This window comes from Molossus molossus, unplaced genomic scaffold, assembly GCF_014108415.1.
Source record: "Molossus molossus isolate mMolMol1 unplaced genomic scaffold, mMolMol1.p scaffold_m16_p_15, whole genome shotgun sequence".
Classification (NCBI taxonomy): Eukaryota; Metazoa; Chordata; class Mammalia; order Chiroptera; family Molossidae; genus Molossus; species Molossus molossus.
The window spans coordinates 7195253-7211573 of record NW_023425350.1 but is presented as its reverse complement, the minus strand read 5'-3'; the positions used below and the strand labels follow the sequence as shown (position 1 = coordinate 7211573).

The 16321-nt window shown below is 46.7% G+C and overlaps 1 protein-coding gene across 2 annotated transcripts; it reads right to left on the bottom strand.

Annotated features, from left to right (window-relative positions):
• Positions 1-10959: 10959 nt before the first annotated feature.
• LRATD1 (LRAT domain containing 1) lies at positions 10960-15780 on the bottom strand. Of its 2 annotated transcripts, none has more exons than XM_036263559.1 (2): positions 15561-15780; positions 10960-14593 (listed from the first exon to the last, which is right to left on the bottom strand). In XM_036263559.1, the coding sequence occupies exon 2, from the start codon at positions 14556-14558 to the stop codon at positions 13680-13682; it is 879 nt and encodes a 292-aa protein (XP_036119452.1). In that variant the 5' UTR covers positions 14559-14593; positions 15561-15780; the 3' UTR covers positions 10960-13679. The 2 variants fall into 2 exon arrangements, with proteins under 2 accessions (XP_036119452.1, XP_036119454.1); XM_036263561.1 differs by lacking the exon at positions 15561-15780 and adding an exon at positions 15497-15548.
• Positions 15781-16321: the final 541 nt, after the last annotated feature.

The window sequence follows — 16321 nt, the reverse complement described above, 5'->3', positions numbered from 1 at the left end:
TGAAATGTTTGATTTTTATAAAAACTTTTTTTCTTTTTTTTTTAGAAAGTGAGGAAGGGAGAGGGAGAGAGAAATAAAAACATCAATGAGAGAGAGAAGCATTAACATCCATTGGCTGCCTCCTGCACACCATCTACTGGGGATTGAGCCCACAATCCAGGCATGTGGCCAGACCAGGCATCAACCAGTGACCTCTTGGTGCACAGGTCAATGCTCAATCACCGAGCCACACCAGCTGGGCTGATTTTTTTTTTTTTTTTTAATATCTTCACCCGAGGACATTTTTCCATTTTTTTTTTTGTTCAGTTAGAGTGGGAGGGAGAGAGAGAAAGAGAGAGAGAGGGAAACATCGATGTGAAAGGGACACATCGAGTGGCTGCCACCCGCACGACCAACCAGGGCCGGGGACAAACTGCAACCGAGGTACATGCCCTTAGTGGGAACCGAACCCGGGTGTCTCTGGACTGCAGGCCAATGCTCTAACCGCTGAGCCAAACCAGCCAGGGCTGGGCTGATTTTTATAAAAACAACGGCACGCTTGAAATTCTGCAGGAAAAGATAAGAAATGAGTAAGACAAGATTCATTCTCTCCAAAGACTTATTATCTAGGTGGAGACAAAGCAAAACCTTTCAAGAATTAGGAAATCTGTAACCTTGATGGTAAGCCAAAATTCCCTTAATACTTTAACTTAGATTCATCTGATTCAACTGAATCAGTGAGTGAAAAATCTTGTGAAGACTGCCTTGAACCCCTGGTGACAGACACAGACTTCTTGAATATCATCCAACTAGTGCATCTGTTTCTAAAATTCAGGGTGAAAAACAAAAGAATCTCAACATTGAAACGGGATTCCATTTTGACTTGTAGACATGCTATTGCGACTCATTCCAGGAGACAGAATATCAAATCCAAGTTAGAGCATGGGGTATACCATGGGTCCAGAATTTGAATGAGTTTATGTTTGTTTTTGTTTGTTTGTTTTCTTTTAATTGATTTTTAGAAGAGAGGGAGGGAGAGAGAGATGTGAGAGAGAAACATTGATCTGTTGCCCCCAACACTTGCCCCAACCAGGGACCAAACTCCAAATCTGCAACCTAGGTATGTGCTCTGACCGGGAGTCCAAACTGTACCCTTTTGTTGTACCGGAGGACGCCCCACCAATTGAACCACCTGGCTAGAATGAATGGGTTTTGGAAGGTCCTAATATTTACTTCTCTTAGGCACATTTTTTGGAAAACCTAAAAGTTCATCTTTGTTCATCAATGGCTACCAGAGGTTGGATAGAAATGCTCCCACATGTTGGTTGGAAGCATTAAGTGGATTTTTCATGTGAACATACAGGGTGGAAGGAGACATTTGATTATCCTAGGAAAATCTTCTGAGAGACAGACAAATATAATGGCTTAGGATCAGAACACCTGAATTACAGGTCAGTTTTACCAAATGCAAGACATGTTCTGTCAGGCTGGGTGTTCACCCTTGCTGATCCTCTGTGTCCCCCTTTGTACGCGGGGCAGTAAGACCCGGCTGTCAGGGTGAATGTGAGGAATGACAATGACTGCATAAGCTACACATGTCTGAGCAGATGTCAACAGTTATTCCTCAGCTCACGCGGACTTCTTTGCCCCTTAGATTATTTCATTATTACAGACAAATCTAATATTCAAGACACTATTGAAGGTAATAAAAGAGTTTGCCAAGGAGACAAATTCACCCTGGCTGTGTAAGGTTGGAGACTTGGGATATTATTAGTATTTGTTACTTAAAATTACTCTGGTGGATAGAGTCTCGCTCTAAGCAGCCCATATTAAATTCCAAATATAATTTTATCGGAAGAATAGAACTACAACATCAGCAATACTCCTTGAGGGTTCTTGTCAATATGACAGATCTGACAGGCAGACAAATTACATTTATTAAAGTATTCTATCTGGCATTTTTAAAAGACAAGGGGTTTTTATACTGGAAATGGGCTGTTTTCACTGGCTTATTAAAGTAAATGCATAAAGTCAGTTGTTTTTCTTTGGAATTCATTAACATGAGATTCAACACTTAAGAATTACAATCCAGTCACTGACATCTACATACCTGGATAGTTAAGCTAGTTCCCAATCTTTGCATGTAATCTGGGGTTTCTCCTTTTTACAGCAAATGAGAATTCCACACAAAAAGAGAAAATTTGCTGGCATTGTATGCTAAATTTCATGGAAGCATTTAATAAAATTATTAGCAGCCCTCAGAAAGCTGATGCATTGTGCCAGAGGCCGTTATAAACATCTGAGCAAATTCAGGGTTTCCTTAGACGAGAGGCTTAGATTTGTTTTTCTTCAAAGAAATTCTAGTATTTGTGTTGAAGGAATGTAGTCAAAGTTAATAAATTTCCTATTTTTTTCAAAGGCCATTTGAAATTAAACACAATATGCTTTAAAATTGAAGTAATTATATGGACTGTGAGCCAATATCATATTAGAGTTGTCAATTTCCTCTCGGTAGTATTTCCGCGTCAAGTACTAATTCTTTTTTTTTAATCCTCACACTAGGACATTTTTCCTTTTTTGTTCAGGTAGAGTGGGAGGGAGAGACAGGAACAGAGAGAGAGAGAGAGAAACATCGATGTGAAAGGGACACATCGAGTAGCTGCCACCCTCACAACCAACCAGGGCCTTGGACAAACTGCAACCGAGGTACGTGCCCTTAGCGGGAACCGAACCCGGGCCTCTTGGGACCGCAGGCCAACGCTCTAACCGCTGAGCCAAACTGGCCAGGGCTCAAGTACTAATTCTTAATCTGGAAACATTCTGCACACTGCCTCTGCCCATGGTTCTCATGGATTCTGGCCTTTGAGTGTCTTTGTAGCTCACCTTGCCCCTGAGAAATGACCTGTGGCTCTGGTGGTTGGTCTGTGGCCAGAGCCTCTTTTCTTGAGTGGGAGCACCTTCTCTCTGATGATCTAAGACCATCAGAGCTTCGGGCCCAGCCCCGCTCCAAGAAGCTCCTAATCTGCACAGCTTCCTACGGGAGAACTGATTCCAGCCCTGTGAACGGAATCGTAGGCAATCAGTTCACCTGTCAATCAAAGAGCTTGCCTACACTAGGAGGTGAATTAATTAGTAAATTAAATGCTAATAGCCTGCCAATCTCAATAGTTCCATAGCACACATTTAAATATATTTAAATATTGCTTCTATAGAATTTGTAGAACAAAACTCACTCTAAAAATTTTTGCATATATATGACAGGAGATAATCTATTACATTTAAATAGCAAAAAATGGTGTATTTTTGCAACAAAATTATGTGTTTGTCTTAAAAACATCATTCAGCTCTTCTATGGCCGTAAACGACTTTCATTGCTCGAACCTTATGTCATTTCCAAATGCTACTTCCTTTGATCTTTACAGTATTTTAAAAAGTATACCTTGGTAATGACCTGTGTTTCAGGCTATAGTGAATTATGGCTAATAGCGTACCTGTCTTCTTTACCAGATTGGGTTCTTAGACTCTAGAGCAACTTTGTATCTACACAATCTAAAACAAAGGCTTGCCTTTAATGCGGTCCCAAAAAAATGTGTAAGGAGTTGATCTGCTATTGGAACATTAATTTAAAAATAGCACTTACTGTTCTTGTGGAAGGATGATTGTTGTGGCGTTAAATGAATTGAATTAAGTCCCCATTAGCTGAGCATCTAATATGACCAGATCCTAGCTACCATGGTACCAGAGTTCAAAATGCCAAGACTCCTGCCTCAAGATGACAACTTATTTCAGAAGGCAACCTGATTCCCATTAACTCTGTGTTTGCATAGTTTAGGACTGAACACTGAAGTATTAAATTCATAGAGTGAATGGTACGTGTTTGCACAAAGACCTACGGAAGCTCGGTAGAGAAAGGGCCAGGTTGGCTTGCTGATGTCGTTGAAGTAGAAGGTTTGGTGGGAGAGGGAGAAGCGTCACAGAACAGCTGGTAAATTAACTGGGTCCTAAAGGATGAGGGGGTTTCGACATGAGGTCAAGGAAGGGTGAAGGATGTTCCACACACATGAGACAGCGTGAGCAAAGCATGCAATGGCATGGCTTTTGGAGAGGGGCTTGTGGTTTGGTACAGATGACCTAGTAAGAATGTACTGCAGTGAGTTGAGGGTGAAGCTTCAGAGGTTGGGGCAGAAGGGGCGGGAGGTGGATGATGCCATGTGGTCTGGATTGTGTCTGACACCTTATGGAAAGCCGTCAGAGCTCTAAGGAAGGAACATGGGCAAACAGATCTGAGCTACGAGCAACTTACTTTGTTGGTCGGTCGAGGAGAGAGGAACTACCCCTCTTCCGTCTCCTTGTGTACACGCCGTCTCTTAAAATGTGCCCAGGAAGGCAGGTGCACCCGAGGGGCACCGTTTTCTGAAATCAGGTTGGTGAGGTGGCATAATAAAGACTCTGGTCTGGTGTCTCCTCTAGAAATTGCTCTCTGGGTAAAAGCAATATTTTACCCTAATCCACATTTACCTGCATTACAAATCCCAAATGAGTAATAATATTATAATATTTCATTCCAAACATGTACTCCATTCTTGAGTTTTGACACATTATTTTTCTTCGCAGAATATTATAGTTTATTTTATTTTTTAAAAATATGTTTGTAGCCTGCCTTGTGTGGCTCAGTAGTTGAGCATTGACCCATGCACCAAGAGGTCGCTGGTTCGATTCCCCGTCAGGGCACATGCCCAGGTTGTGGGCCAAATCCCTAGTGCGGGTCAAGCAGAGGCAGCCAATCGATGTTCTCTCTCTAAAATTAATAAAGAAAAAAATTTTTAAAAATAAAAGTAGCATTAAAAAATATGTTTGTATTTATTTAGTTTATTTGTTAGAGAGAGAGGAAGAGAGCGAGAGATAGGAACATCGATGTGAGAGAGAAACATTGATTGGCTGCCTCCTGCATGCCTTCTACTGGGGATGGAGCCCACAACCTGGGCATGTGCCCTGACGGGGAATTGAACAGGGACCTCTCAGTCCATGGGACAACGCTCAATCCACTGAACCACACTGGCTGGACCAGAATATTATAGTTTAAAATCCAAAATTTAACTGACTTTTCTTAAGTCCAGACAACCACAACCATGACCAAAACCAGATTAAACTATGTTCAATGGCCAGAGGTACTAGAGGATCATAATATCCTGGAAATGCATGGGGCGCTCCTCCTAGAAGTTCTGGGGAAAATATTAAATATTTACTGTTTAACCTAATTACATTTTTAATGCTCAATTGCATTTCAAATTCTTCTCACTGTTCCACCAGCCGGAGGCCCAAACATCCATCCTCTGCCAAAGGAGGCTGGTTCTCTTCTGCTCCCCCTGCTGGCTGGAATGTCAGGTGCCGGTTCGTTCCTTCCTCCCACAGGCCGCGGGAGTATTTGCTCAGCACTACAACGGAGAGGCTTGACTCCAAAGGCGGGCAAGACTTGGGTGTTCAGTAGACTCTTTCTGCACTGACCGAACACCTCTGGCTCTCAAAGACCCATTTGCTCATATGGGAAATATCTGTTTTTTTCAATCCTCGCCCAAGGACTTTTTTTTTTTTTTTTAATTTATCTTCAGATAGAGCGAGAGGGAGAAAGGGAAGGAGAGAGAGAGAGAAACATTGATGTGAGAGAGACATATCAACTGGCTGCTACCAGCATGACCCAACCAGGGCTGGGGACAAACTGCAACCGAGGTACATGCCCTTAGGGGGAATCAAACCCAGAACTCTCTGGTCCGTGGGCCAATGCTCTAACCACTGAGCAAAACTGGCCAGGGCTAAAAATATCTTGTTTCATCTTTTCTTCTAGCAAGTCAATCCTCAGCTGCCTTCTAAATTCACAACTCTCAAAGCTATCTCACCTAGGTAGGAATTAAGTTACCAAGAGGAGAGAAATCTGTATTTCCATCGCAACGAAACTCATCAAGTTCATGCATGAAGAAATGTTTCTACAGGAATAACCAGGACAGAGGAATCTTTAATACTACATATAGCTAATCTTCCATCATATTTAATGTAACACAATGCAATACAGAGTCCTCATAATTCCAGCTTATGTTCTAAATATAAACTAATTTTCTACTCTATGTGTCTTAGGGAGAATCACGGGTACACTGATAGACACTTGCAGCCCGTTCCTACTGTCGTTTGGGAGAGAGAGGTCGTGGCAGCATGCCTATACCTATAGAGGAGTCAACTCTTCTCTTTCTCCATGTCTTCTTCCCTTCATTCGATAGACTCTAATTCAGCACCTATTGTGAGTGCTAGACTTCGCAGCCGCAAACATGAGCAACAGAACTCAGTCCAGGGAGAGACAGATGCAACTACTATTTCTAGTATCGAAGAGAGAGTCTGGAGATGGAGTCAACACATACGATGGGAGTACTCAGAAGAGAACTATTAAAACCGTGCTGGGGTATCATGGAGCAAGGATACGAAGGATGGCTAGAGAAGGGTTTTCCACCCAGGAATCAAGAATGACATTCGAATAAAGGAGACAGAGAGTCACGGAAGCATGAATGGAAACTGCACGTTCTACGGAATGCTCTGTGTGGTCTGAGTACCAGCTGAGAGAATGCCATTGGTCATAAGCAGGGGTCAGGCCATGAGCACAGGAAAGCCCTTATGAGGAGCTTGGCCTTTATCTTGTGAGTGATAGTCTGTTCCAGCAAGGTCATTATGGCTGCACCTGTCTGGACGGAGCATCCAGCGGGACAGAGGAAGCTGTGGAATAGGCAGGTGTGACGTGAGGACCCGGAGAGGGAGAAGTAACAGGAGCGATTAAAAACAGTGGCATAGAGTATTCTGATTGTACCTAGGAAAGTATTCATCATACCCTCGGATAAAGGATGGCATGTCCTATAAAATATAATCAAGGGAGCATAAGAATAGACCCACACATACACACAACTCACTCTCTCAGTGACCAGGGAGCCTGTGAGGTCTTCTGAGACTTCTTCTGGACCATATGCTCATCCTTGAGTCTGACTCTGGCTTTAACCCTGGAGGACACATGAGCGATCTGATAAGACCTCCATGCTGTGGCTAGGAGGGGTGTCCTTAATTTGTCAGCTCAACAAAATCAGAGGTCTCTGGCCTCAGAGAGAGAGTAAGGTCCTCCCTGAGTACCTGAGTAGGGTCGCAGGCAATCTCCTGGGCATGTAGTTTCATTTGAGTTTCAGAGAAACCGATTATTTTTAGTATAAGTACGCTTCAAGTACTGCATGGGATATATTTGTATGGAAATGATTATTCCCTGTTTATCTGCAATTCAAGCGTAATTGAGTGCCCTGTGCTTTCATTTGCTAAATCGGGCAACCCTGCCCTTGGGTCTTGCCTCTCTCTGGCTCAGACCCCCAGCAAACACTGGCCCCGAGGAGCAGAAGGCAGGACCAGGAGGAACAGGAGCTCATGCTAGTGGGAGCTGGGAGATGTTTTACAAAATCATTGTTGGTCTAATTTCCCCCTGATCTGCTCATTCCTCGGGAGAACGTGAAATCGGAAAACAATGCACTTGGCAGGGAACGAAGTGCTGGCATGTTGTAGGACTGCTGGAGGGAAAACAATTGAATTTAGAATAATAACTTATCTGTTCAAGCAAATACCAGTATCCTTAAAATAAAGAAGCCCTTGCGTTTCCCGGCATGAGTAGGGCATTAAAGTCTATGTCGCAGATTGACGGCAAGGACGTCCTTAGGGTATATAAGCTTTGACCTTTTTCTGTTTTTTTTTTTGGACATTGGCTGTAGCTCACGTTAGCTTGTGAAACATTTATTTTGTGCTTAAAATTTAGGATGTTGCTCCTATTCACACCTAATTTTTTACAAACCTCTCCTTATCGGACCAAATTAAGTTCAGGGTTCGTGTTCACATCAAAAAATAATTGGATTATAACAGCCAATGGGCCTAATAGCAATTATTGGGATATTTTAATGTATAAATGAATGGATTTTATTTAGAAATACATCCATGACCAGACTCCATCAAATATCATTTTCCCGGAGAGTTAAGCTCATATTCCAGTAGGTTTTCCCTGACATAACCGAAGAAAACGTTCCACAGGAGGTTCACTAAGCTTCTTTCTGAAGGAATACTTCTGTGGTTTCGCGCAAGGAAAAGCTCTCCTCGAGGTGAACGAGAGAGGGAGCCTTGAGAACTTATACTCAGAATTGCTAGTTTTCTTTACCCTTCCCAACCAAATGACAGAGAGTGTTTTTCGCTCTGGGTTCTTTGATGGTATTTTTTTCCCTAGAAGCAAGCAGAATATTCACAATACACTTTAACTGAAATTAGTCTTCAGCCTCGTAAAGTCTGTGTCCGTGAGCCATCAGCGGGGGGGTGGGGGGGTGGGGGGGTGGGGGGGTGGGGGAACCCTGGGGGGGTGGGGGAACCCTAGCTATTTCAGTTAGAGAAATTTAGCTTCCTCTTTACAGACAAGCCAAGCTGTGGGAATTTTTGTTTTTTCTGGTGATCAGGTATCACTGATAACCACTTGTGTTAGAGAGATTCCACAGCATGGTATTTATTGAGCACCTACTATGTCCCAGCGATGGATTAAAGCCCACATTGTGGGGAATCCTTCACCTGGGGGCTGCCAGAGAATGAACCATCCCCAAAGCCACCTTCGGCGATGAGGGCAGGCAGGCTATTTTTCCTTTCCTCCAACACTTTCAAGTGCTCGGATGTTTTATATTGCAAGCTCCCCTGAGGTGGCATACGGCATAGTTGTACGAGATCAGGGCGATGCTCTACATTACTAAGTGGTGGGGAAATAAGAGCTTTGCTGGCTTCAGGTAGAGCGGAAAACGAGTATCCCTGTTGGAAGGAGCTTATTAGCTCATTCTGTCATCTCCTAACCTCCACCCTGCATCTTGCCTCTTATTTCCCAATTACTTCCTGATCTTTTTCTTTTCTCTTTGAATCTGGAGGCTTTTTGCTTAGAGAAACAAGGGGCGGATTTGTTTAAATGTGAGACTAAAACTCTCTGCAAGACCCACATTTTCTGCTTTTGGTTCTGCGAGGTCTCAGCAGAGATGCCTTGCGGCCCCAGTAACTCTGTAGCTCTTTTGATTCCTGAAACCATTCCCTCCTGTTTTTGGACATCTCAAGGCGTTCTCTATTTTGTTTTAAAATAGTCTATACATATGCACATACATATCTATATCTCTCTCTAGATATATCTGAATAAAATCAAAATTATGAGCTATCGGTAGAAATTATGTATACATACACATGTACACATATATACATATGTAAATTATATATATGTGTGTGTATATACATATATAGATATTGGCAGTATGTATGAGTATGTATATATATATCTCTCTCTATATATCTATATATATACTGCTGGTAGTTAATAATTGTCAACAAAACTTGAGCTGGGTTTTAGCCATTTACTAAACACAGTTCTGAATGTTTCAAGAGACCAGAAGGCCTGTCTTGTCACCTGCAGTCCCTTCCTGCATGGGGCAAATCATTTATGAAAGGCAAAGCCAACCAGATTTTCTGCATTTGTGTAAAGATGAGAAAGCAGCACGCTTTGAAGGTATCCCTGTGGATAAAAGGAAGTTCTGTTGCTGTTATGTTAGTGCAGTTCGTATCAGTTGCAGTGAAATTCGAACCCTCCACTTTCATATGACCGGGACACTGAAGTCTTAGGGAACATTGAGAACACACGAAAAACACAGTCGATAAGGTCATGTTTGAAGACTATGAGGATACACTGACGATTCAGGTAATTCATTATTTTGTAAATACCAATAGCCTGCTTTTCTGGGGGAAAAAAATCATTATGCAAACAAAAGTGTTCATTTTGGAAGCATGACACAAAGGATGATAAACATCAAAATTTTAAAAGTCCGGTAAAATCACCCAGCCGGTGTGGCTCAGTGGATTGAGCATCATCCCACAGACTGAGAGGTCCCAGTTCAATTCCCCATCAGGGCACCTGCCTGGGTTTTGGGCTAGATCCCCAGTAGGGGGCGTGCAGGAGGCAGCTGATCAATGTTTCTCACATAGATGTTTTTCTCTCCCTTTCTCAAAAAATCAATAAAAACTTTATTTAAAAAAGGCAGTTCCATTTAAAAAATAAATAAAATAGATAAATATAAATAAAAAATAAAACTCTGGTAAAATCAGCCGCCATCACTGAGCGCAGGATGGCTCCTAGGTTTGACACTGATCCTGCAGGGTTTTCTAGCCATGAGCGACCATATATCACTCTTCCTGTTAATAAAACAGTCATGACAGCTATTTAAAATTTTAAATATAGAGGAACTTTATATATATTTGGATCATTGCTATACTTTGAAGTGTTCTGAGAAATAAATGCAACTTCTACAGGACTTTTTTGTTTGTTTGTTGTAAGTGAAAGGCACACTCGGGAAGACAGCACTCCAGGGCTGGTTTATTTAAAGTAAGCCGCCGCCCTCCTTCCCACCCCCAGCATTTTGTTAAATAACAAAATGTGTAGCCAAGCACTCCTTAGAGAAAAATACTCCTTTTTAAAGTTTTTAATAGGTTGCTTCTCAGAGTCACGCTCTGAGAGCTGAAAGGGTGGAGTTACAAGGACAGTTTCAGCTCTACTGGGGAGGGGCAGCGCCCACTTCCAGCTCAGCCACACTCCCAGCAGAGTTACTGGGAAGACCCGTTCTCTTGAGAATCACTAAAACCAAAACTGAGTATCTGACTTCTAATCAATATTAGGATGCTTTAGGCTTAATTTCTGTAACCCTGATAAAATCTATTCTCTCATAGTAAAAATCAAGTGTGACCATCCCACCCTCAAAGGGAATGTCTACAAAATTCAAGTGTGCCCATACCACCCTCAAAAGCAATGTCTACCTTCTTGGTTTCACTCACATCATGAGCCACACCCTAAACATTTACATGTTTTTCAGGATAGAGTTACTAGATGATATTTTGGTAATATCTTCTCCACAGTGCACTGTGATTAGAATTATTCTGCCACTGGCTATTATTAGCATGGGCCAACAGCTAAGCAAGGATTCTTTCCACAGGGATCTAAGAAACCCTACAAACCTTTCAAATTCCCTTTGCAACAATGTTTTACTGTTGTGAATTTACAGGAGTATCTTCATCAACCCAATTCTTAACAGACCAACATAGTAAGGAATGCTATTTTGGCTGCCAAAACCATTTTTATTGCCAGTCTGGTTTTGGACAGTATAAAGCTGATACGCCATCCCTCTGCTATAGTGACCCTCTTTGTAAGAAACATATCAGATTATGTGTCAGCAGAGGAAGTAAATCTTAGTGCTAGGTGTGACAGAGGCAGATTCATTGCTTTTGCTGAAGTCCCATCCTCTCAATGACAGGTGGAGGACAAAATGTCAAGGAGTCCTGTTGGAGCAATTGCTTAGGATGGTGTTTAATACAGTAGAGAACCAAGATACAGTAGGAGGACACAGTCAAGAATGTGGAGTTTGCAGATACAATCGAGGATCGCAGCTGGTGATCTGCCATCTGTTATTTGAAAGAGGAATAAGTTAGGGGAATCTATGACTTTCAGTGCTCCATACATGCAAAGGTGAGTTCGCCATTACAAAAGTTTTGCCATTGTATGTGCCGAAAGAAAAGCATATGCATTTAAACATTTTTTTAAAAAATAAATCACTCAATAGGCTTAAGAAAAATACTCTAGTTCATATTCCATTGGCCTGACCTTTTGATTCAAGATCAGGGAACGAACCCAGGATGAAAACTGAAACACAAAACAGAAATGAACAACTGACCATGAAAAAGGCATTTTCAGTCTCAGCTCACCTCGACTAGTTTTTATTGCATTACTTGTGAAATGCCAAGGAACTGGCTTTGGCCACAATATCTGCTGTCCAACTAAATCACAGCTGTCAATAGGCAATTGCTTGCAATGATTAGCTAACACCATTATTTGACAAGTTCCCTGGAAAAGGATGTGGACGCTGTGGGTGTCTGACACACACGGAATGAAGTCACAGTCCATCGGGCTGGGCTGCAGCACAGGGAGAGAAGTTGGTAAATCTTTGCCCAAGGGAGGGGGTTCCAAACAGCCTTAATTTTTGGAAAAACACTCGTTTGTCCTGATCCTACAGCTCCTTTCTGGTATTCAGGAACAAATTGTGGGACTGGCCACAGAGAAGGATGGGAAAGCCAACAACTCTAGACTGATTGATTCTTTTTAAGGAGATCAGGGAGAGAGGAAGCAAAATAGAAATGGAAATGTGGAATGGTAATGGTTTGAAAGAAATACCATGGAACCTGCTAGCAACTTCCACCAAAGCAGTAAACCCCTCCACTGAGAGATTCAACACGACAGGCACATGAATGAACAACTCCACCATGGCTAGGGCTGCCGCTTAAAGCCGGAAGAAAAAGAAAGAACCACCATATTCAAAACCAGAATTCTCAAAGGATTTGAGAAAAAGAGAGTGAAAAGGCAATGCTAGCTAAGCTCGTAGCTAAGTCCACTCTCCACGGCCCCCAGTATTTAAACTATCATGGATTAAAGCCATGAAAATAAAAATTTCAATTTGAAATTTTATTAGCATGTTGCTAAAATGGTCAATAAAACATCAACAGGATAAGCGTTGTTGACATAGTTGGAGAACTGCCCCCTCACTTTTCAAACTTTATTCCCATTTCCCCACCTTCTAAGATTTCTATGTTAGGAAAAGCCAAACGAAATATACTGGCTAGGGTGTTGCAATAGTGCTGGTTTCTGGAATGTTGCCATGTCTTCTCCCTCCCTCTCCTCCAACCCCTTTCAAAATAGGATTCTTTTTGAAATGCAGCCCAAGGAGGGAGCAATCTAGGGTTAAGAACAAGTGCCCTTCTGCACAAATTCAAGTTCCCAAACACCAGGACCACCTTCTCCTTGCCTGGGGCAGGGCGTGCTCCTCACCAAATTAGCTGCTGCGCCATATCCTCCCGGACAGCTCCGGGACAGGAAGGCGGCCCTTCTGCCTGGGAGGGAGCCTGTCGGGCAAGTGCGGGAAGGTGGTGCCTAAGCTTCCCGCAGTGGAAGGAGCAGGGAGCAAACACTAGCTTAGCCGGAGCCTGGGATACAATGTCAGACCTGGGGCTGGAGGGCTGGGTCATCCCCGGGCAGCCTCGGAGAACGCGAAGTCCCGAGGTGCTCTCTCGTGGAATGATTCGCAAGTGCATAGGGGACAGGCTCGATTTCTTGGAAATCCTGCAGTGTGGGGACACATCCAGACAGGAGCTGAACTGCGCCCTGAAAAGATCACTCCTCACTCCCGATCGGTCTTTGTGTGCGTGTTTGGGGTGGTGATGGTGCCTTCCTAGTAGGTGGGGTGATCGTCTGTGAGCAGTAACTCGCGGGAGCCGAGCCTCCGCTCCCCTCAGACCATTCTCCTTTGGCCCCTTCTAACCCAAGGGGAAAGCGCACGCTGGGGTTCCCAACACGATTGCAGCCACTGGGGGGTCTCAGCCAGCGTCACACAGCGGCCCTTTCGGTCCCAGTCCCGAAGCCAGTTCCTGAGAGTCCTGCCACTTGCTGGAGGGGTGCCGGGTGCAGCTTGGGCACGCCCCCCGGTGGGGGCGGGTGCGCAGGGGACCGGGGCGGTGAATCCTTGGCCGGGGAGCCCTGGTGCTAGGAAGGAAGTGGGGCGCGGGAGACGGGAGGCAGGCGTGCCCCCAGGTCACTCCTTGTCATGCACCAGGTCTGCCAGCTCCTGGAGCACCCTCAGGCGACCACTGGCGTCGATGCGGCGCTTCTCACGGATGAGGTCTTCCAGGCTGTGAAACCTGGCCGTGTGAACCTTATTGTCACCCAGGTGCACCTTGAGATAGTACTGCTGCTGCGGGGGCTGCGTCCCGGCCGGCACCTCCCCTCCCGCCTTGAACTCCCGCTTGCCGAAGCGGCACCAGGCGGCGAAGCTCTCCGAGTCCGTCCAGCAGATCTCCTCGCGCTTGAGGCCCAGGTGGCCGCAGGCGTTCTGCACCACCAGCTCCGCCACCAGCGGGCGGTAGCGGTACCAGCTATTCACCACCCGGCCCACGTTGGCCGCGCCCGCCTCGTACAGGCTGTCCTGGCGGATCTCGCCTTGGTGCAGGTGGATGATCTGCCCGCCGCCCACGTAGACGGCCCAGTGAGGGGCGGGCGCCGGGGGCTCGGGCGCCGGCTGCAGCCACAGCAGCTCCAGCAGGTCTCCGGGCTCGCACAGCGCCGGCAGCGCGGTGACCGCATAGACGCTCAGGTCGGCGCCCTGGGGGCCTCCGCTCACTTTGGAAAAGATGCATTCCTGGCCCCGAAAGGCTGAGAACTGAGTTTCGTTAAGGACCAGCTGGTGCAGCAGGTGGTGGTGGTGGCGGCTGGGGCTCTCTGGGCAGGGGGTGCAGCCTGGGGAGGCCTTCACTCCAAACTTGTCCGGCTGGCCACGTTCGTCCAGGTCCTCCTCCTCATCCGAGAAGAAGTAGGCGACTCCGACCCGTAGCTCGTCCTTCTCAATCCCAGACGGGTCCCCTGTGGGCAACTCGCTGTAGTTGAGGTGGGTGATGCGGTCCAGTTGGTTGCCCATCAATGACGCGCGAGAAAGGGGCCAGGAGCAGGGATCTGCGGAATGAGGAGAGGCAGAGACAGGATGAGAGTCGGGCTGCTCCTCTCCAGGACTCCTGCCCCTGGGACGCGCCTGCCCACTCCAGAGACCTTCCTGGAGTCTCCCAGCCAGCGAGTCTCCCGTGCCTCCCCGGGGGCAGGACGGGCGCGGAAGCCACCAGTCCGAGGAGCCAGAGCGGACGCCACCACAGAGCCTTGGACCCCTTCCGGGAACCCGGTCCAACTCCCACAAGAGAAATGGCAGACGGGCTGGAGGGGTGAGGGGTTCGAGTGGGATTGACAGCCCGGGTTGTGACAAGGTGGGAGACTGACCCCCGGAAAAGGGCAGAGGGGTCTGTTGGGAAGGAGAAAGGGTGCCTAAGGCCCTAGAGCCCCAGCAAGCTTCCCTCACATTTCTGTCCCCACCCTCTCCAGCCCACCTCTGTTTTGCACGAGGTCGCACTCCTCCCCTGACAGCACTTCGCACAATGACAATGGGACACATTCCCAGCCACTCACTTGACACCAGCGAAATTTTGCACACTTGGAGTCTAGACACAGGCTGGTACATCAGTGTGATAATGTCACATATGCACACAATGGCAAACCTTCGCGAGGGCACACTCAGATCCCCACATTCGTACACAGCTCCAGCCCACACTGCACGCAAGCACGCCTATGCACCTACACCCATGGCCCTGGGCACACCTGGCCACACAGGCAGGTGCACTCTGCCCCTTCCTTCTCTGCCTTCTCCCGGCAGTCAGTAGGCAGTGCCGGGGCGAGGCTGCTCTGTCTAAAATAACCTAACAAAGAGGCAAGGGAAGGAAGGGAGCCAGTGTGTATGCGTGCGGGTGCGGGCGTGCGTGTGGATTGTGTGGGAAGCTCCACTTTCAACCCCCAAATCCCTCTCCCTCCTACCGGGCAGAGTCCAGACAATGGAAGAATAAACGTCTCCACGGCAAAGCCAGCCGCCTTTCCGTACCCGTGATTTCCCTGCTCCAGAAACCCCAAACTCCTTTAAAGTCTTCTGGTCCCCATGGGTCCTGCGGAGGCAGTGGTGGAAGTGAGTCCCTGGCGGCGAGGGGGCTGCGGTCTGCTCTGCCCCGCGCGGAACGGTGAGGTGCAGCGGCCGGCGTGGCGCCTGCGGTCCGCGCTGGCTGGGGCGCCAGGTCCACCTGCTAGGTCCCGACTGGATCTGGTTTCCCACCGCGGACGCAAAGACTTAAGTAGCTGGAGCTGCTGGTTCCAGGGTCCGCCCTGGGACGCGCTCATTGGTTGGGGCCGGTGCCCAAGCTCCATCAATCTCCGCCGGAGGGGGAGGGGAGTAGGGGCGGGTCTCCAGCGTGCGTTCCGCCCCTGCCTGGCCGTCCCTGTGCACTGGAAGCTGGCAGTTCTGGGAGCAGAGGTGTGGGTGCTGTGGGGAGCTCGCGAGGGGTGCCGCACTTCTGATTGTGCCGCTGCACAAAGACACCCGCGGCCCCCGGCTCCAACAAGCCGATTGTAACTGTGTTCAGGGAGTAGGGACTCCAGCCATGAAGCTGAGTCTGGGAATGGGGAAGAACCCCAGTGCACACCAGGCACTGAGGGCGGCCAGTGGCAGGGAGGGACATGGTCAGAGGCGGGCACCTGGGGCCCTGCTGTGCTGTGGCACCGGAGCCTGGGTCCCGAAGGCCCCTGGGCTGGTCCTCCTTCCCCAGACCTTTTGCTACCAGGCACATTCGCCTTTGAAATTGCACCTATGAC